Source organism: Delphinus delphis, chromosome 14, assembly GCF_949987515.2.
Source record: "Delphinus delphis chromosome 14, mDelDel1.2, whole genome shotgun sequence".
NCBI classification, from domain to species: Eukaryota; Metazoa; Chordata; class Mammalia; order Artiodactyla; family Delphinidae; genus Delphinus; species Delphinus delphis.
The window spans coordinates 78,520,660-78,542,256 of NC_082696.1; the positions used below are offsets into that span (position 1 = coordinate 78,520,660).

General features: G+C 39.6%; 1 protein-coding gene and 1 non-coding gene across 3 annotated transcripts in view; one reads left to right on the forward strand and one right to left on the reverse strand.

Moving 5' to 3' along the window:
• Window positions 1-21,597, forward strand: part of SLC17A5 (solute carrier family 17 member 5) — a 58,301-nt gene that overhangs the window by 20,570 nt on the left and 16,134 nt on the right. For both annotated transcript variants that reach the window (XM_060030353.1, XM_060030354.1), the window contains exons 6-9: window positions 374-492; window positions 10,922-11,080; window positions 15,549-15,681; window positions 17,531-17,678. In XM_060030353.1, the coding sequence (XP_059886336.1) occupies window positions 374-492; window positions 10,922-11,080; window positions 15,549-15,681; window positions 17,531-17,678 (559 nt within the window). The remainder of the gene's footprint in view (window positions 1-373; window positions 493-10,921; window positions 11,081-15,548; window positions 15,682-17,530; window positions 17,679-21,597) is intronic.
• Window positions 3,111-3,217, reverse strand: LOC132437450 (U6 spliceosomal RNA). The gene has a single exon (XR_009522033.1). It is a non-coding gene; the product is annotated as a U6 spliceosomal RNA (small nuclear RNA).

The following is a 21,597-nucleotide window of genomic DNA, read 5'->3' on the forward strand; positions in this document are numbered from 1 at the left end:
GAGAATAAATCCTAAAAGTTCTCATCACAAGAAAAAAAAATGTTTGTAATTTTGTATGGTGATAGATGGTAGCCAGACATGTGGTGATTATTTCACAGTGTATATAAATATCAAATCATTTTGTCGTACACTTGAAACTAATGTAATGTTATATGTCAGTTATACTGCAATTTTTTAAAAAAGTTTTTCCTCTTAAAAATTTATAGGAGATAATACAAATAGCAGTTATCCCATTAAAGAATTATGAGAAGAACTTGAAAACAAAGCTGAAACCAATTTTTCATTAAGTTTATAATGACATAATTTTTTCAAGACAGAAAAATTGCTGTTGGTGCATACTAATTTCATTTACCTCTTATTTTTCTATTTTAAGGTATAGTTGGAATCATTTGGTTTATTTTGTGGATCTGGTTAGTTAGTGATACACCAGAAACTCACAAGACAATCTCCCCCTATGAAAAGGAATACATTCTTTCATCATTAAGAAATCAGGTAAGGACTTTGGCACATTTTAAAAATAATTTCAGAATCTTTTTTTTCTTCAGAATTAAGATACCAGTTTTTTTAATAGATATTTCTGTTGTGCACACTCTAGGCAAAGTAGAGCAGGCGAATTAATTAATCTACAAAGTACTGTTTTGTCCAAGAAATGTCAATTCTTTCTAGTTTAAATCTATGAAATTTAAAATCTAGGAATTTATTTAAATCTAGTTTAAATCTATGAAAAATTACTTTTCTAAATCATTTTAAACCTTCTAGAGTAATGATTATCAAGTGAGCCTCCTTTGTCTTCTTAATTAGTAGAAAATAAGATGTGTTATTTACAGAAGGAATCTTATAGCTATACCCTAAATGCTAGTTGTTAGAAAACTAGTGTGTTTTTATCTGTATTTTAGAGTGTGATTTAACAAGGACAGCACATTTATTGTGATATATAATAATATAATATGATATACACCTGTCTGCTCCTCTAGGGTAGCCGTTCAGGAAAAATTTATACTTAACTAAAGTAAGATTTGTTTCACTTAATTGAGCACAATAGCAAGTCAGAAATAAAAGTCTATCATAATTTAATAGTCTATCATAATTTAATTTATGATAAATTATGTATCATAATTTAATACATAATTTATCATAAATTCTCAAGCCATGGGGACAAAATATTTGCCTTTTGGTGGGAATAAAAGAAGAACATTAAAACATTAGGAAAACTAAAATATATACAGTCTTTTCTTTAGCATTGTTAATGGCTTCATAATCACTTTATTTGTTTAAGAACATAAAATATTTCGTGTAAGACTTTTCTTGCCCACTGAGTTATTATTACTGATATTTTCAATTTTTATATATAGTAAACCAGACAGTAATTAAACATTTACTCACTCACATTTCCTTTTTTTTTTGGCTGCATTGGGTCTTTGTTGCTGCTCACAGGCTTTCTCTAGTTGCAGCGAGTGGGGGCTACTCTTTGTTGTGGTGCGCAGGCTTCCCATTGCGGTGGCTTCTCTTGCTGCGGAGCACGGGCTCTAGGCACACGGGCTCCGTAGTTGTGGCTCACGGGCTTAGTTGCTCTGCAGCATGTGGGATCTTCCTGGACCAGGGCTCAAACCCATGTGCCCTGCATTGGCAGGCGGATTCTTAACCACTGTGCCACCAAGGAAGTCCCGCATTTCTTTTTAAGTTTTACAATTTGCTACAAAGATCTCTATAAACTGCTGAATTTTAAGAAATATGGCATCGCTTGGTCTTTGCCAAAGGTTGACAAAAATCTGGAAGAAATCACCAATGTAATAAAGAAAGTTACTTTGAGATCTCAGTGTTCTCTGAGATGTTAATCAAATGAATCACCCACTTTTTCTCACTAAGGAACAGATTAAAAGACTTAAATGCATTGTAAATGGGTCTTGCCACATAAAACTTGATATATCTTATATATACAATGGAATATTACTTGGCCATAAAAAAGAATAAAATTTTGCCATTTGCAGCAACATGGATGGACCTGGAGGGTATTATGCTTAGTGAAATAAGTCAGACAGAGAAAGACAAATACTATGTCTTTTTATTTATATGTGGAATCTAAAAAATAAAACAAATGAACAAATATTAAACAGAAACAGGCTCACAGATACAGAGAACAAACTAGTGCTTACCAGAGGGAGAGGGGTCGGGGCAGAGGCAAGTTAGGTGAAGGGGATTAAGAGGTACAAACTATCAGGTAAAATAAGTAAGTTACAAGGATGTAATGCACAGCACAGGAATGTAGTCAACATTTTATAATAACTTCGTATGGAGCATAAGCTATAAAAATACTGAATTACTCTTTTGTACACCTGAAACTAATATAATATTGTAAGTCAACTATACTTCAATTTTTTAAAAAACTTGATATGTTTTCTCACACTTTTTCAGCATTGATGATTAATTTCCTTCTTCTAAAACTTCATTTTTATCATTCTTTTTGTGGACTTATGAAACCTTTTAGTTTATTTAGTTTTTTTTAAAGCTAGCTTAATATATGCCTAAATCTGTCCATTATCCAAACCTAAGGTTAATTTGTTTTTCCATATGCTTCAGAAATTGGAATAGTCAGAAGCAAGAGGAATTAGCGGAATTAGGTTTCATAGAACTCCAAACTGCATTCTTAAACCAAATGACATTGTAGTTGAAAATGTCATAAAATACTGTGTTACATGAAGCTCCACTTTTAAATCTTGGATCCAAGAAATGTTCAGCATCTGCTGTACTTCATTCATTCCTTAAACTTCCTTGAAAGCTTACTGTGTCCTAGGTTCTTTGTCAGGTACTGAGGACTAAAAAATTAATCAAAGAGAGGGAATGAACAAGACATGGTTCCTGTGGGACCTGTGATCTCCAGAGGGAGACAGACATGGATGAACAGAATTTCAATATAATACAGGCTGAACAGTGCTGTGCTACAGGTTACACAGTGCATCGTTGGTACAGAGAAGGCAGGGGTCTTCAGCCAGCCTAGGAACAGATAGGAAAAGCTCTGGTGTTGATGGTCTCTGGCCAAAGACTGTCAGCAACATACCTGTAGTTGAACAAAGGTGTTTCTTTCTTTCTTCCTTTTTTTTTTTTTTTTCTTTTTAAGTGTGGAACGCTTCGTGAATTTGCCTGTCATCCTTGTGCAGGGGCCGTGCTAATCTTCTCTGTATTGTTCCAGTTTTAGTACATGTGCTGCCAGTGTGAACACGGCGTTTCTTGTTTTGCTGCAGTGAAGAAGAAAGCACACCATGAGGAACCACAGGGCATCCCAGCGAGAGAGTAGAGGGCAGCTTGTTATAGCTTAGACTTGTGTTAGGAAGCAGTAGTGACTCACATTAGCTGGGAGAGGAAGGTTTTGCGCCTTTGTGTGGTTCATCATACCTTCTTGTTTTGTTGTTGTTGTTTTGTTTTTGGGGGGTGTTTTTTTTTTTTTTTTTGACCACACTGAGCGGCATGCTGGATCTTAGTTCCCTGACCACAGATCGAAACTATGCCCCCTGCATTGGGAGCCCAGAGTCTTAACCACTGGACCTCCAGGGAAGTCCTCATAGATTTTGTTTTCGTCTGTGCTCAGAGGTGATTAAGGAGTGGCCTATTTGTCTCATTCCATCATTCTCTTTTTTTTTTTTTTTTTTTTGCGGTACGCGGGCCTCTCACTGTCGTGGCCTCTCCCGTTGCGAGCACAGGCTCCGGATGCGCAGGCTCAGCAGCCATGTCTCACGGGCCCAGCCGCTCCGCGGCATGTGGGATCTTCCCGGACCGGGGCACGAACCCGTGTCCCCTAGCATCGGCAGGCGGACTCGCAACCACTGCGCCACCAGGGAAGCCCCATCATTCTTATAGAGTGACTTTGTTCACAGTCAATGGAGCACACTGTGGCCCAGCTGTTAGAAGCAGGCCAGCTCAGGTGACAGCAGCCAGAGGCTGCTTGTTTCTTTCTTACTGGTAAAGGCTGTATCTGCACAATCCTGAAAGAGAAGTTGGAGTTAACCAGGCAAATTGGGAGAGTGAGAGATGTGCGGGCATCCCAGGCCAAGGATGTGGTATAAGCAGAGACAGAGGAGAGAGAGTCGTACCTGCCAGGATAGTGCCAGGAGTCAGGTATTGCTGCAGGTAAAAGGCAAAGGCAGATAGTGGCAGGAGATTGTAGGGCGTGGGCAGAAGCCTGATCATGGAGCGTCCGGTACACCCCGCTGAAGAGCTTAGACTTTATCCTTTAGGCACTGGGATGCCATGAACTGTTTGTAAGCTTGAGGTGACAGAGTGAAGTTTGAGTTTTATAAAGCTTACGCTAACAGCTGTGTGGAGAGAAGTTCCGAGCCAGACAAGCAGGGGCTCCAGTTATAATGCTCTCTCAGTTATCCAGCTAAGAAAAGCCTGTACTTATAGGCAGAAATGTGATTTCATTCTTGCAATAAGTAGATTCTACATTTATGACAGCATGTATAGTTCTAATTCTGATTCAGAAATGTTACAAGAGAGGAATAAAATCTTCAGGGCACTCTGCAGGTAAACTCAGAAGGCCAGCTCATGACTAGCTCATGGATAGACTGCCTATAGTAAGTAACTAGTGAGTGCTTTAAGATCATCAACTACTGCTCTGTGTTGAAGATGTCCCTTTTTTTTTTTTTTTTCAGATGTAGAAGGAAGGATTTATTATTACTTGCAACGAGTAAGGAGAACACCGGGGATTTTCCCCAAAGCAATGCCTCTCTCTCTTTTTTTTTTTAAATTGAAGTATAGTTGATGTACAGTATTATGTAAGTTACAGGTATACAATATAATGATTCACAATTTTTAAAGGTTATGCTCCATTTATAGTTATTATAAAATATTGGCTATATTCCCCATGTTGCACAATATATCCTTGTAGCTTATTTTATACCTAATAGTTTGTACCTCTTTATCCCCTACCCTTATGATGCCCCTCCCCCCTTCCCTCTCCCCACTGATAATCATTAGTTTTTTCTCTATATCTGTGAGTCTGCTTCTTTTTTGTTATCTTCACTAGTTTGTTGTATTTTTTTTAGATTCCACAACTAATGATATCATACAGTATTTGTCTTCCTCTGTCTGACTTATTTCACTTAGCATAATGCCCTCCAAGTCCATCCATGGTGCTACAAATGGCAAAATTTCATTCTTTTTTACAGCTGAATAGTATTCCATTGTGTATGTTAACCATATCTCTTTATCCATTCCTCTGTCGATGGACATTTAGGTTGCTTCCATGTCTTGGCTATTGTAAACAGTGCTCCAATGAACACTGGGGTGCATGTATCCTTTCGGACCATATTTTTCTCCAGATATATGCCCAGGAGTGGGATTGCAGAGTCATATGGTAGCTCTATTTTTAGTTTTTTAAGGAACCTCCATACTGTTCTCCATAGTGGCTGCACCAATTTACATTCCCAACAACAGTGCAAGAGGGTTCTCATCTCTCCACACCTTCTCCAGCATTTATTGCTTGTGGATTTTTTGATGATAGCCATTTTGACTGGTGTGAGGTGTATCTCATTGTAGTTTTTTTAAATATTTATTATTTATTTGGCTGCCCTGGGTCTTAGTTGCAGCACGTGAGGTCTTCGTTGCTGCACGCAGGATCTTCATGTGGGATCTTCATTGCAGTGTGCAGCATCTTTAGTTGTGGCATGAAGGATCTTTAGTTGCAGCATGCAGGATCTTTTTTTTTTTAGTTGCAGCATGCAGAATATTTAGCTGCGACATACGGGATCTTTTAGTTGTGGCATGCAGACTCTTAGTTGCGGTATGTGAGATCTAGTTCCCTGACCAGGGCTCAAACCCAGGCCCCCTGCGTTGGGAGCACGGAGTCTTACCTGCTGGACCACCAGGGAAGTCCCCTCATTGTAGTTTTGATTTGCATTTCTCTAATATTTAGCAATGTTGAACATCTTTTCATGTGCCTCTTGGCCATCTGTATGTCTTCTTTGGAGAAGTGTCTATTTATGTCTTCTTTCCATTTTTTATTGGATTGTTTGTTTTTTTGATGTTGAGTTGTATGAGCTGTGTATATATGTTGGATATTAACCCCTTATCAGTCATATCATTTGCAAATATATTCTCTCATTCAGTAGGTTGTCTTTTCGTTTTGTTGATGGTTTCCTTTGCTGTGCAAAAGCTTTTAAGTTTCATTAGGTCCCATTTGTTTATTTTTGCTTTTATTTACTTGGCTTTAGAAAACAGATCCAAGAAAATATTGCTACAATTTATGTCAGAGGGTGTTCTGCCTATGTTTTCCTCTAGGAATTTTATGGTATCCAGTCTTACATTTAGGTCTTTAATCCATTTTTAGTTATTATTTTTGTGTCTGGTGTTACAGAATGTTATCATTTTTTCTTTTACATGTAGCTGTCCAGTTTTCCCAGCATTGCTTATTGAAGAGACTGTCTTTTCTCCATTGTATATTCTTGCCCCCATTGTTGTAGATTAATTGACCATAAGTGCCTGGATTTATTTCTGGGCTTTCTATTTGGTTCCATTGATCTATGTGTCTGTTTTTGTGCCAGTACCATACTGTTTTGATTACTATAACTTTATAATAGTCTGAAGTCAGGAGCACATTCCTCCAGCTCTGTTCTTCTTTCTCAAGATTGTTTTGGATATTTGAGGTCTTTTATGTTTCCATACAAATTTTAAAATTATTTGTTCTGGTTCTGTGCAAAAAAGCCATTGGTATTCTGATAGGGAGTGCATTGAATCTGTAGATTGCCTTGGGTAGTATGGTCATTTTAACAATATTAATTCTTCCAATCCAAGAACACATTATATGAAGGTCTCTTTTTAAAAAAATTTTTAAGACATTACCCCTTTACCCATTGAAGTTTTCTTTTCTCAAGAGATCTCGTATTGGTTTTTTTCTTTTCTTAAGTCTTTTTTTAAAAACATTTATTTATTTATTTGGCTGAGCCAGGTCTTAGTTGCAGCATGCAGGATCTTCGATCTTCGTTGCAGCATGCAGGTTCTTTAGTTGCAGCATGTGGACTCTTAGTTGTAGCATGTGGGAGTAGATCTGCTTTTGGTTTTTTTCTTTTCTTTACTTAAGTCTTTTTTTTTTTAATATTTATTTATTTATTTATTTGGCTGTGCTGGGCCTTAGTTGCAGCACACAGGATCTTCAGTCTTCATTGCAGCATGCAGGTTCTTTAATTGCAGCATGTGGACTCTTAGTTGCGGCATGTGGGATCTAGTTACCTGACCAGGGATCAAATGCAGGCCCCCTGCATTGGGAGCATGGAGTCTTAGACACTGGACCACCAGGGAAGTCCCTTTACTTAAGTCTTGAGAACAGCATGTTTTATAACTGTTTTGCTTCTCTTTTATACCTTTTAGAAAGAGTGTACAATTTTGCAGCCTTAAGCAAATGAGGGCTCTGGCTTGAATATTTAGTTGACCTAACTTAAGAACATGTATTGCATGCAGCTTTTTCTAAACCAATTTGCTTTTATTTGCATTTGACAGGAAGACTTTTTTTTTGTGAAGTTGCACATAGAAGATACTCAAATGTTGTTGAATATCCTTACCCTTCCTTTATAGTCTAGAAGAATTTGCTCATCTGACAACAAATACATTTTTGTTTTGTCCTTTTCTGCTTCAACTTGTATGAAGAAAAAGCTGTATGGGCTATTATTGCTAATTTAATGATGCATTCTCTATACAAGATCCAAGACCTCATTGATTGTTCCTTCAGAAATTCCCTTACTCAAATATCTAAAGAAAATTTGCTCCCAGCCAAGAGAGGCTAGAGCTGGTTCACAGGCTACTTCAGGGTTCACAGCTGGGAGCAAGATCTGTATGTCTTTTACATAACACACAGGCATGCGTGACTCCTGCCAGGTCCCTTGACATGTTTCTAGATCCCTCTGCCCCCAGAAAGGCACTTTTGCCCGTGGATGGATGCCAGATTGTTGCTGGGGGTAGAGGACAATGGATACCAGTAGGGGACATATTATTTGGCCATCTTGCTGACATCACTCTCCACATATAGCTGGTTATGGTTGAGTGATTCTCCAGAAACATCAGATTATCAAAAATTCAATTGATATACTGCAAAAATATTCCAGTATGGCTCAGTTTGCTTCAGTTTTGCTTCATTTGTACAAGCAAGATTACGCCTAAATACTGGTGAAGAGCTACGAAAGCTATTATCAGAGCTTCTAAAACATCACCGTCAGTAAGTGTAAATACATGCAGCACGAGTCTTAAAATTATTACATATTTCACATTAAAGTTTATATTTCCAGGAGGGGGGAATACCTTATTCAGAATATATTTAGTTTTCAGAGATCAGATACATTTAAGCTCGTATCTTTCAACACAGAAGTGTGATTTCGTTTCCTTTGTGAGTTTCACAGCCATGTAAAAAGAGCTATATTCCAAATTCCTTTAAACTCTAAAATCTCTAGACTGGTTTTTTCCTCCCTCTTTGTCCTAAGATTTTCAAGCAAGGGGTGGCAGAGGGCAGGGGGGAGGTTGCAGAATTCTTTAATTACTACAGCAGAGGATCCCAAAGTTTGCTACACTTTGAAATCACCTGGGGATCTTTAAAAAATACAGCCACCTACCTCCTACACGCCTCCCAACCTGATTTAATTGGTCTCAGTGTAATATTGGAGTGTTTTAAGCTCCCCCGGTGATTCTGATGTGCAGCAAAGTTTGGGAACCACTGCTGTGTAGAATCACCAGGGAAGCTTTTTAAAATATATGCCTTGCTCTAGAGCCCGCGAGCCACAACTACTGAAGCCTCCACGCCTAGAGCCCGTGCTCCGCAAGAGAAGCCACCGCAATGAGAAGCCTGCGCACCGCAACAAAGAGTAGCCCCTGCTCACTGCAACTAGAGAAAGCCCGCGCGCAGCAACGAAAACCCAGTGCAGCCAAAACTAAATAAGCAACAAATAAATAAATAAAAGAAAAATGAATCCCTTTTGATAAATAAATAAATAAATAAAATATATGCCTTGGCCCTCCACTCAGAAGTTTGGCTTTGGCTTTGATTCAGCAGGTCTGGGGTAGAACACAGCCATCTGTAATTTTGAAGTGTCAAAGGTGATTCTGAAGCGTAGCTGGAATCGAGAACCACTGCTATGTAAGAATAAATGTCCCCTCTCCTTCTCTGCTCCCACCTCCCCTACATCTTTGACATAGTGGAGAACACAAGAGCATATCTACCAAGTCACAACGAAAGTCCCTAGAAAAAGGCCACAAGAAGGTTAATACTGGTTCTTCCTTTTTTTTTTTTTTTTTTTTTGGGGGGGTTCTTCCTCTTTTTGAAATAATAGTGAACCTGGAGGTAGAAACATAGATTGCTCTAGCTTTTGAGGAAGACACAGCAGAGCCTCAGGATATAGGAAATGTAAGGAACTGATTTCCCAGGCCAGTGGTCTTCAGGCTTTACTTAATCATGCATCAATAAAGCAATGGGGACAGGGGCTTAACAACCTGAATATATGCATGTTTTTACAGTTATCTACATGCACTGCTGTACGTATGGACGTTATAAAACGTCCATAAAGATAGGCTCTTTAAAGGGTGAGTAAGGTGAAATAAACAGTATGTACATCATTTTTGAATTTTAATAGGAGAAACCTTTTTATCACTTAAAATTAGTAATGATATGTTGTTTAATGGGACCAGTGTGTTTGAATACGGTGTATTTTTTTAAATAAATTTATTTATTTATTTATTGGCTGCATTGGGTCTTTGTTGCTGTGCACAGGCTTTCTCTAGTTGCAGCGAGCAGGGGCTACTCTTTGTTGTGGTGCGCAGGCTTCTCATTGCGGCGGCTTCTCTTGTTGCGGAGCACAGGCTCCAGACGCGCAGGCTCAGTAGTTGTGGCGCACGGGCTTAGTGGCTCCACGGCATGTGGGATCTTCCCAGGCCAGGGCTTGAACCCATGTCCCCTGCACTGGCAGGCGGATTCTTAATCACTGCACCACCAGGGAAGTCCCAATACGGTGTATTTGATGAGCCTGCCATTATTTCGCTTGGTGAGGTAGCTGACAAAGGACTCAAGAGGAAAAGTGTCAATTCTACTATTTTCTTGGTGTTCACTCGTGCTTACATTATTAGACTTCTGTTTACTTTCTCCTTAAGAATCTTTTGAAGACATTGTTTGATTTTGTAGATTTGTTTTAATTAAGACTGGCTAATAAAATCCATAAATCCATTTTAAAAGGCAGATGTAAACTGTAACATGCTGTAATATTACACCGAGGGCAGACCAACGAGTAAGGATGCCATTAACCCCTTTTCATTGGGGAGATCATACAACATGTGATGGTCTGACATATTCCAGGGCCAACCTATTTGTTAAACATTAATAGAGCTTAATTTCTCTTTGTACAATAAAAGTGAGTATAGATAGAAGATCTGTTATGTCTTTCCACACCATGGAGGATTATCTTGCTGGGGTGCTTACATCCTGCTTTGAAGACCGTTACTCCAGATGGCTACATAAAAACCTTCTATTGCACGGTTCTTATAGATCATTGTAAATGAATAAAGATGGGAGAATGAAATATGAATTCTAATAGGACTTCTAATCTCTTTCCTTTGCCCTTATGTCAGCCTCTGAATTTGATTATTAAACTGTCCTCTGTTTTTTAGGTGGAGACAGTAATATTGCAGGTGACTTCTGACATTCGTAAGGAGTATTTAGTTTGACATTTTAGCTCTAAGATTACATTTCTGTTTTTTCTTCAGATCTGAATCATGGAGTTTCTATTGCTGTTTAATACTTTAAAAGAGTTGTTTAAAAATCTGGGATTTAGTAATCAAGGTTGATAACGTATTCTAGATGGAATTTTAGCTGATCGGATACAGATCTAAACATAGCATGAACATAGCTGTAGCTTATCCTAATTATGCCTGTTTTGTTTTTTTTTTTCTTTTTCAGCTCTCTTCACAGAAGTCAGTGCCATGGGTACCTATGCTGAAATCACTAGCACTTTGGGCTATTGTAGTTGCACATTTTTCTTACAACTGGACTTTTTATACTTTATTGACCTTATTGCCTACTTATATGAAGGAGGTCCTAAGGTTCAATATTCAAGAGGTAAGAAAACATAAGTATCTGCTTCTTATAGAGAGTATACAGAATTTGTTTTTATCTATGTGAGACTCAGTTATTTTTCATCTTCCATTTTACTCTGATATACTAAATTCTAGAGACTGCTCTTTTTAGCCTTGCTTGTTCCTTTCCTCTGTGTGTGTTAACTCTTGATTCAGAGTATCTTGGCTGGTATGCCCTTTAACTGTGAAGGTCTTACTAGTCCCCAGGAACATGCCAGGATCTCAGATGATAAATGCAGGTGGTACCATATTCCGTTGGGATGGTAGCCCGACTCTGCTGGGAGCCAAGAGGGGTGTTGGGAGACACAAGGTTCTTGTACAGAAGTCACTCTGCAGTGTTATCCAGGTGTTGGCAGAGCTATAGTTGCAAAGCTGTGTGAGACAGACCCCCCACTAAAACTGCCAGTTCCTTCTGAACTCATCAAACTGAGGCAATTCCTATTATCTCTATGTTGACGGAATTTGTCTTTAAAGAGACTGAAGAAAAACCTAAAGAGAAAGAGGCACAGTTTGTAAGTAAATTTGGTCGTGTTTTTGCCTTCAAGATGAAGGATAAATCAAAGATGTGAAGGTTAGCAGCTAAAATGATAAAACTCTTAGAAGTGTCCATCTTTGTGACTTTGGGCTGGGCAACGGTTTCTTACATATGACACCAAAAGCACACAATGACCAAAGGAAAATATAGATAAATTGGGCTTCATCAAAATTGAAAACTTTTGTGCCTCAAAGGACACTATCGAGAATAAAAACCCACTGAATGGGAGAAAATATTTGCAAATCATATATCTGATAAATATATAAAGAATTTATACAACTCAATAATAGAAGGATAAATAACCCAATTTTTTAAATGGGCAAAGGATTTGAATAGACATTTCTCCAAAGATATGCAAGTGACCAATAAGCCCAGGTAATGATGCTCAACATTATTACTCAATGGTTTGCACAGCAAAGGAAACCATAAACAGGATGAAAAGACAACCCTCAGAATGGGAGAAAATATTTGCAAACGAAGCAACTGACAAAGGATTAATCTCCAAAATATACAAGCAGCTCATGCAGCTCAATATCAAAAAAACAAGCAAGGGTCTTCCCTGGTGGCGTAGTGGTTAAGAATCTTCCTGCTAATGCAGGGGACACGGGTTTGAGCCCTGGTCCAGAAAGATCCCACGTGCCGCGGAACAACTAAGCCTGTGTGCCACAACTACTGAGTCTGCACGCTAGAGCCCGCAAGCCAAAACTACTGAGCCCGCATGCCACAACTACTGAAGCCCGTGTGCCTAGAGCCCGTGCTCCACAATAAGAGAAGCCACTTCAATGGGAAGCCCATGCACCACAACAAAGAGTAGCCCCTGCTTGCCACAGCTAGAGAAAGCCTGTGCACAGCAACAAAGACCCAACACAGCCAAAACTAATAAATTAATTAATTTTAAAAAAAAATAAGCAACAAAATCCAAAAATGGGCAGAAGACCTAAATAGACATTTCTCCAAAGAAGATATACAGATTGCCAACAAACACATGAAAGGATGCTCAACATCACTAATCATTAGAGAAATACAAGTCAAAACTACAATGAGGTACCACCTCACACCGGTCAGAATGGCCATCATCAAAAAATCTACAAACAATAAATGCTGGAGAGGGTGTGGAGAAAAGGGAACCCTCTTGCACTGTTGGTGGGAATGTAAATTGATACAGCCACTATGGAGAACAGTATGGAGGTTCTTAAAAAACTAAAAATGGAATTACCATATGATCCAGCAATCCCACTACTGGGCATATACCAGAGAAAACCATAATTCAAAAAGAGTCATGTACCACAATGTTCATTGCAACACTGCTTATGACAGCCAGGACATGGAAGCAACCTAAGCGTCCATCGACAGATGCATGGATAAAGAAGATGTGTCACATATATACAATGGAATATTACTCAGCCATAAAAAGAAACAAAACTGAGTTATTTGTAGTGAGGTGGATGGACCTAGTGACTGTCATACAGAGTGAAGTAAGTCAGAAAGAGAGAAACAAATACCGTGTGCTAACACATATATATGGAATCTAAAAAAAAAAGGTTCTGATGAACCTAGGGGAAGTACAGGAATAAAGACACAGACGTAGAGAATGGTCTTGAGGACACAGGGAGGAGGAAAGGTAAGCTGGGAGGACAAAGTGAGAGAGTAGCATTCACTATGCTGGTATATACACTACCAAATGTAAAATAGATAGCTAGTGGGAGCTGCACTGCACAGGGAGATCAGCTCGGTGCTTTGTGACCACCTAGAGGGGTGCGATAGGGAGGGTGGGAGGGAGATGCAAGAGGGAGGGGATATGGGGAGATATGTATACACATAGCTGATTCACTTTGTTATACAGTAGAAACTAACACACCATTGTAAAGCAATTATACTCCAATAAAGATGTCAAAAAATAAAATTTATTTGCCAAAACAATATATATATATATATATATATATATATATATACAGAAATGGAACACAAAACCATAATGAGATACCACTTCACACCTATTAGAATCAGAAAACCAATAACAAGTGTTGGTGAGGATGTAGAGGAAACAGAACCCTCACACATTGCTGGTGGGGATGTCGCTGTTATGGAAAACAGTTTGGCAATTCCTCAGAAAGTTAAACATAAAGTTATTATTATGACCCAGAAATTCCATTCCTGGGTCTATACCCAAGAGAACTGAAAACATCTGTGCACACAAAAACATGTACATGTACACAAAAGTTCATAACATTATTCGTAATGATGAAAACGTGGAAACCACCCGAATATGTATCAGCTGGTGAATAGATAAACAAAATATGGTATATTCCACAGTGGACTGTTACGCAGCCACAGAGTGGAAGCCCTGGAAGTAAAGCAGAAGCCTGGGTGGTGAATGTGATGATAGCAAGGCTGACTGCACAACTGCATTGGTTACAAGGACTTAGAGCTGTCAACAGTGTTAAAGTGAACTGTTCCGTCACCTCACTTCCAAGGCATACTGAAAACACTGGCCACATGGACCGAACCTTAAACGTCACCCAAACAGCTAAGCTGTGAAGAACTCCTCTAGTTACTTTTGAAAAAAGAGATCCATTATACTTGAAATATATCCACCAATTGCATTGACAGAAGTTAACCTGAAATAAGGCTTTACCAATAGCGTGGGACGGATTTGTTGCAAGCAACCTTGCTTTTCCTAAGCTCTCTGTTAACAGAGCCTGTCTCCTACTGTAGTGACAAATTGCATGCAAATTTAAAGATCATTCCACTGATGCTTCTATTTGCAATTTTCCCAGGAGAACTATAGAAAGAATGAAATATCAATAGCTTACTGGTAATTAGTATATGTACTTAATTGCCTTCATTTATTTTTTTATTTTTATTTTTTATTTTTTTTGTGGTACGCGGGCCTCTCACCGTTGTGGCCTCTCCCGTTGCGGAGCACAGGCTCCGGACGCGCAGGCTCAGCAGCCATGGCTTATGGGCCCAGCCGCTCCGCGGCATGTGGGATCTTCCCAGACCGGGTCACGAACCCGCGTCCCCTGCATCGGCAGGCGGACTCTCAACCACTGCGCCACCAGGGAAGCCCACGTTTGTTTTTTTTTAACTGCATCTTGATTTTGCATACTTTAATTTCGGAACAAAATAAACAAAAAAAAACACAATACACAACCTTCAAACCCCATGTCAAATGTGGAAAGGGATAGGACTTGAGGCCCTTGTATCCTGCCTTAGACAGAAGGACAAAAATAAAACCACTAGACGTCAGCAGAGGGAGCCAGGTGGGCCAGGGCCACTGGGGCTGCCGCTGGGGGAGCCATGGGGACACTCTACGGAGGGAACAAAGTCTGCAGATAGCGCTGTCACTTCATCCTCATCAGTGCCCCTGCCCAGCTCGATCATGCAGTAGAAGCGGTTGGAGCAGGTCTGGGGATCCTCAAGCGAGAAGCCGGAAGAGAGCAGTATAGTTTCGAGCAGCACCTAGACGGTGCTCACTTTAGAATAATTCATTAAGCTATACATTTGACTTATGTGCTTTTCTCTATCTGAATTTTATTTTATAATAAAAATTATTTTTAAAGTAAATAACTAAATGAAAACTGTCCCGTGGGGGGAAAATCCATAGGCTAATAGGAGGACGTCTTCTCTCACCGAAGCTACAGCCCAAGTCCCAAAATAACATTCAAGATTACCCTGAGCATACTGCACTATGGGAGCTCTGGTTGCCTCTGAGACAGGCTCTCTGGGACTGCATTGAACTGAATCCCATAATCCTTAGAAAAATCAGACTTATTTGCTGTATTATATAAAAATTAACAGAATACTGCTATGTATCTCCTTTGCTTTCACATGGTGGTGGATGTGTGTGTGTGTATATGTTGTTTTGGTTCTTCCTCCCTCCATAATTAATTCCGGATCTTCTTATTCCTTCCAGAACGGGTTTTTATCTGCAGTCCCTTATTTAGGCTGTTGGTTATGTATGATCCTGTCTGGTCAGGCCGCTGACAATTTAAGGGCAAAATGGAATTTTTCAACTCTATGTGTTCGAAGAGTTTTTAGCCTTATAGGTAGGTAAAAATGAATCAGGTTTGGTTTCGGTTTACAATTATTTACTGTGTTTACAAGGCAAGGCAAAATAAAAATGATAATAGTAGTCATTTGTTCACATATTAAAACAATATATTTTAATGCATGTAGTGCATGTCTATACAAGATGGTTCTTTTTGAATGATGCATTTTGAAGATTAAGATTTATAATATCCTATTATATCTACCATACTCTTGTGACTATAAAAAAAGGCATGCTTTGCTGAATATCTTCCCCAGAATTTTTTTTTAATTTATTTATTTTATTTATTTATTATTGGCTGTGTTGGGTCTTTGTTGCTGCACGCGGGCTTTCTCTAGTTGCAGTAAGCGGGGGCTACTCTTTGTTGTGGTGTGCGGGCTTCTCATTGCGGTGACTTCTCTTGTTGCGGAGCACGGGTTCTAGGTGCGCGGGCTTCAGTAGTTGTAGCGCACGGGCTTAGTTGCTCCGCGGCATGTGGGATCTTCCCGCACCAGGGCTTGAACCTGTGTCCCTTGCCTTGGCAGGCAGATTCTTACCCATTGCGCCACCAGGGAAGTCCATCTTCCCCAGAATTTTAAAAATCACTTTGTTTTCAACTCTAAGTTTGCAATGAAAATAAGATTTTTAAGTCTCCATCCCTTTTCTATTTTAAATTTCAATCAAAAATGTATACTAACATTATTATATCAAATGAGGAGCTATAAATCAAAGCTGTAACTCAAAGGAAGCTTAAATAATCATGTGTTTCAGAGTCTGATTTCAGAAATGTGAATTTTAGAACTATGTAGGACAGGGACTTCCCTGGCCGTCCAGTGGCTTCCACTGCAGGGGGCACGGGTTTGATCCCTGGTCTGGCAACTAAGATCCCACATGCCATGTGGCGTGGCCAGGAAATAAATTTTTAAAAAAACAAAAAAACCCATGTAGGACAATTATTCGAGTAAGTAGAGACCCTCAAAGTCACTGATGACTGTACTTCCATAATTACATTGTAAAGGGGCCCTATTCAATGTAATTCTGAAAACACCTTCTCAGCACCTGCAGCTACAGTGTGCTGTCCAGTCCCACTGCTTACTGACCTCGACTCTGGAGAAATTTTTCCACATCTACAAGTGAAATAAATCCCTTTAGATTTAATTCGATTTTTTCTTTTTTGGCTTTCTGTGGACCTGCTCTGTCTAGTACAGTAGCCACTAGCCATATGTGGCTGTTTAAATGTAACTGAAATTTAAAAATAAGTTCCTTGGTTGCAGCATATACAAATATAGCATTTCCATCATCACAGAGAGTTGTTGGATGGCACTGCTATTGACACAGAGAGAAAACAGCAGCCCACTCGTTAGGTCCCTTCCTGTATTACTTGTATTTTATGCTTAACTGCCTGTAATAAACTCCACGTATCGTTTTCAGTTGTCAAAACCTAGATGGAGTGTTTTTCTAATTTTATCCAGCAAAGTTTATTATTTAGTTTATCTTCTTTGGTTATGTGAACTTTGAATCACATTCTGTATCAACTATTGCTTCTCTCTAGAACCATATTCTTCAGTCATTCTCTTGTTCTTTTCTTAAACATTGTAGACCTTTGAGTCCTGGTCACACGTAGATTTAATAACATTGCATAGTGAGATTTTTGTTTTTTTACGTTTTATAATAGTTGCATCAATCCTATATGTTTTCCAGCCAATTTTTTTTTCATGAAACTAATTTAAACTGAGTCTTCTAGGCAATATACTGTTTCTACAGTAGATGGCAGTAATTTCAAATCTCAGATTTATGCTATATTAAAGAGCAAGCAAATATTAATGCTGGGGCTTCCTTTTTTTCTTTTTATAATTTTTTCACTCCAGGAATGATTGGACCTGCAGTATTCCTGGTAGCTGCTGGATTTATAGGTTGTGATTATTCTTTGGCTGTTGCGTTCCTAACCATCTCCACAACACTGGGAGGCTTTTGCTCCTCTGGATTTAGCATCAACCATCTGGACATTGCTCCTTCGTGAGTACTGATATATAAAGATTCGTTCTCACTGACTTGAAACTATTTCCTTTAAGTGTGGTAAAATATATATAACATAAAATTTGCCGTTTTTAAGCGTATAGTTCTGTGGCATTAAGTACATCCATTCACATTATTATGCAACCATCACCATGATCCATTCCAGAACGTTTTTATCTTCCCACACTGAAACCCTGGACCCATTAAACACTAGCTCCCATTCCCCCCGCTCACGCCCCAGCCCCTGGCAACTGCCATTCTACTACTTTCTGTCTCTATGCATTTGACTACTCTAGGAATGACACCACACAGCTAGTAAATGATAGAGCCACAACTTCCCCCTAAAATCTTACTTTTAATCCCAGAATTCTTTCTACAGCTATTTCTCTGGAAATATTCTTTGGGCCTGTGCCAGTTGACAAGGTAGAGGAGGGGATTATGTAAATATTTTAACCCAGGGGATTTGATGCACTTAATTTTTTTTTAAATAATGAATATGAATTTATTTTTGGAGAAAAGGCCAGTGGTCTCCTGCCACCTTTCCCCTACCCCCAGTTCTTCCCACCTAGACTACCACAGAATCTTCTGATTTCTGTTAATCCTTGTCTCCCATCCCTTCAATAAATACTTCTAAATAAGCTCCAACAAACTGATGCTCACAGAGCTTGAGTGGACCTTTGAAATCATTCTAATCCAGTCTCTCGTTTTATATAAGAAGTCCAGGAAGGCTCCGTAGCATGGGAGATGCTTAACTCTGGGCGGGGTCCTGTCTGCCGCTCCATAATGCTACAGGGGCTCATTCTCGGCCTGTGGTCCACTGCCGTTTCCTCTCCATCCATCCGAATCCTTTCCAGTTCACATCCCAGTTCTTCATTAAGCCTTTCCAGGCCGTTGTGCTTTTTTCTCTTCCTTTTCTCAATTTACAATTTTATGCTGGATACCATACCTTAATTTGTAATTATTTCTAAATGTAACTCTTCTCTTTCTTACCTCCCCAATTTGCATGTAAGCGTCCTCAGACTGAGACGTCCTGTATATCCATATCACAGCTTCTGCAGAAGGAGAGGCACCCCCAGTCCATACTTGCTGAGTGGTTGATTTATCTGATCATACTAAGCAAATAGGAGCTTCAGTGCTACATACCCTTAACAGTGGGGAACCAAAGAAAGAAAACCAGCAGCACTTGTGTATTGGGCCAAGAAACCGTTTGAAACAAAATGTAGCCTAAGCAAAAGCTCTGGGGCTATAATCTCTTGAGAGTTCAGGGCCCAAGTCTGTCTTATTAACCCCAGAAGTACCAGCACCTGGCCCTGTGCTGGGCCATGGTCAGTGCTCAGTCAATCAATTACATGAATGGAAGAATGAAAATAGACTTTCATATTCACTACCATGTCAAAATTCTTTCTAAAAAGCTAGTTGTGTGTTGACCTTACTGTGTGTCAGTCAACGCTTTTCTTTAAAGCTCTTTCTTATGAGAAATAAGAAATAAGGAAAGAATTTTGTGAACTTTACAAGCTGGAAAATGTTTGTTAAGTATACATATTGGTGAGTTAAGAACTGAAGGAGTTTTGGACTTGCCCGGCAGTCCAGTGGTTAAGACTCTGCGCCTGCAATGCAGGGGCATGGGTTCAATCCCTGTTCAAGGAACTAAGATCCCATATGCCATGCAGCACAGCCAAAAAAAAAAAAAAAAAGAAGAACTGAAGGAGTTTTAACATAAGGAAAGAGAAGAAGAATAGTAAATTAACTTGGAAAGTAAATTAATTAATTTTTTTAAAAAAGTAATTTAATTTACTTGGAAAGTAAATTAATCTCAAGAGAACTTTGTTAAACGTAGTGAAAGTTTGAAAGATTGGATACAAACCTAACTGAAATAATAAAGAGCCCATTGAAGCGGAAGGAGTAAAGGCATAAGATGCCATTTCCGTGGGGACCAGGGCGAGCCCACTGCCCTAAACAAATCTCTGCTCGGGCTTGAGACTTGGACTTGAGATTTACAAAATAGAGAAAAGGATTCAAGGAATAGGAAATAATTAAAGGACTGTTCCTTTACGCTACTGATTAGAAAAGGAATCTGGAAAGGATTTCCCTTGAAATAAGTTAAACAAATAGCATTGTTTTTATAAACTATGAGTGTGTGGTTTATAGAATCAGAGAAAGTTAGAAGTGGGAAGGATTTGGAGTGTTCTTGTCTCTTACTATGCCGACTGTGGTCCACGGAGCAGCGGCATGATTGTGCAAAATGCAGATCCTCAGGCATCTCCCCAGACTTACTGAACTAGAATCTGCATCTTTAGATCCTCAGGGATCTAAGGGATCCTTTAGATCCCTTGTACCTTTGAGCATGAGACCCTGGTCTGGTCCAGTCCTCTGATGCATACAACAAACGTTTAGAGAGTACCTGCTATACCATCAGTCCTCCACGTGGTGCTACAGAAAATAAAACCCAGCTCCTGCTCACAATGAGATTAGTCTAGTTAGGAAAGAAACAATAAAAAATAAACAATTGTAATATATTACAATGATAATTAATTCTTTCAAAAAGTAATTATCAAATGTCTACCAGCCACAACAGCACAACTGTGGCCTGTGGAGCTCCTAGTCTAGGGTGGTGGACATGAAAGAAATAAAAACCAACTTTTTGAAGAGAAAGTTGAGAGAATATAGTAGGGGGATATAATGCGGATCAGGGAGCAAGGGAAGGTCTCTCTGAGCAAGTGATATTTAAGCTAAAGCCTGAAGAATGAGTAAGAAGTTAGGCAAAAAGGAAGTAGTATTCCCGATAGAGGAATTTACATGACAGGAAGAAGAAACTGGTGTGTGTCTCAGTCTGCTTGCACTGCCGGAACAAAATACCATAGACTGGGTACCTTAATCAGCAGAAATTTTTCTCACAGTTCTAGAGGCTAGAATTCCAAGATCAAGGTGCCAACACAGTTGTTTTCTGGTGAGGACTCTTCCTGGTTTGCAGAAGAGCTGACCCCTTGCTGTGTGCTCACACGGCCTTTCTTCAGGTATGCGTGTATGGGTGTGTGCAGAGAGGGCGAGAGCTCTGGTGTCTCTTACTCTTCTTATAAGGGCACCAGCCCTGTCAGATTAGGGTCCCACCCTTATGATCTCATTTAACCTTTATCACCTCGTAAAGACGCTGTCTCGAAATGCAATCACACTGAGGGTTAGGGCTTCAACCTATGAATTTTGGAAGCACGCATTCAGTCCATAACAGTGTATTGCACGTAACTGAGAGAAGGTCATTTGTGGCTGAGATGCAGGGAAGAAAGCCACTGGGAAGTAAGCAGGAGCCTATAGTAAGCGTTTTATATTGTATCCAAAGCAAGTAAGAAGTGACATTCTCTGTATTTTAAGGTCACTCTGTGAGGACGAATACAAGTGGAGAAAGCCAATTAGGAGGCTATTGCGGTAATCCATATAGGAGGTGATGATGGCCTGGAATGGGGATAGAAGATGTAAAGAAGTAGATAGATTTGAGATCTTTGTGATTACAATAGGTGGGACTTGACAGTAGATTAGACCTGAAGAGGAAGATACCAAGGATGATAATTTCCATGTATTTTGCATGGGCAGATAGTTGTGCCGCTTACTGAAACTGGGATGTCTGGAGGAAGAAGAGTCTTGGGGTAAGATAAAAAATTTCACAGGTTAGGGCTTCCCTGGTGGCGCAGTGGTTGGGAGTCCGCCTGCCGATACGGGGGGGTGCAGGTTCGTGCCCTGGTCCGGGAGGATCCCGTGTGCCACGGAGCAGCTGGGCCCACGAGCCGTGGCCGCTGGGCCTGCGTGTCCGGAGCCTGTGCTCTGCGGCAGGAGAGGCCACGGCAGTGAGAGGCCCGCGTACCGCCAAAAAAAAAAAAAAAAAATTTCACAGGTTAAATTTTTTTTTTAATATTTATTAATTTAGCTG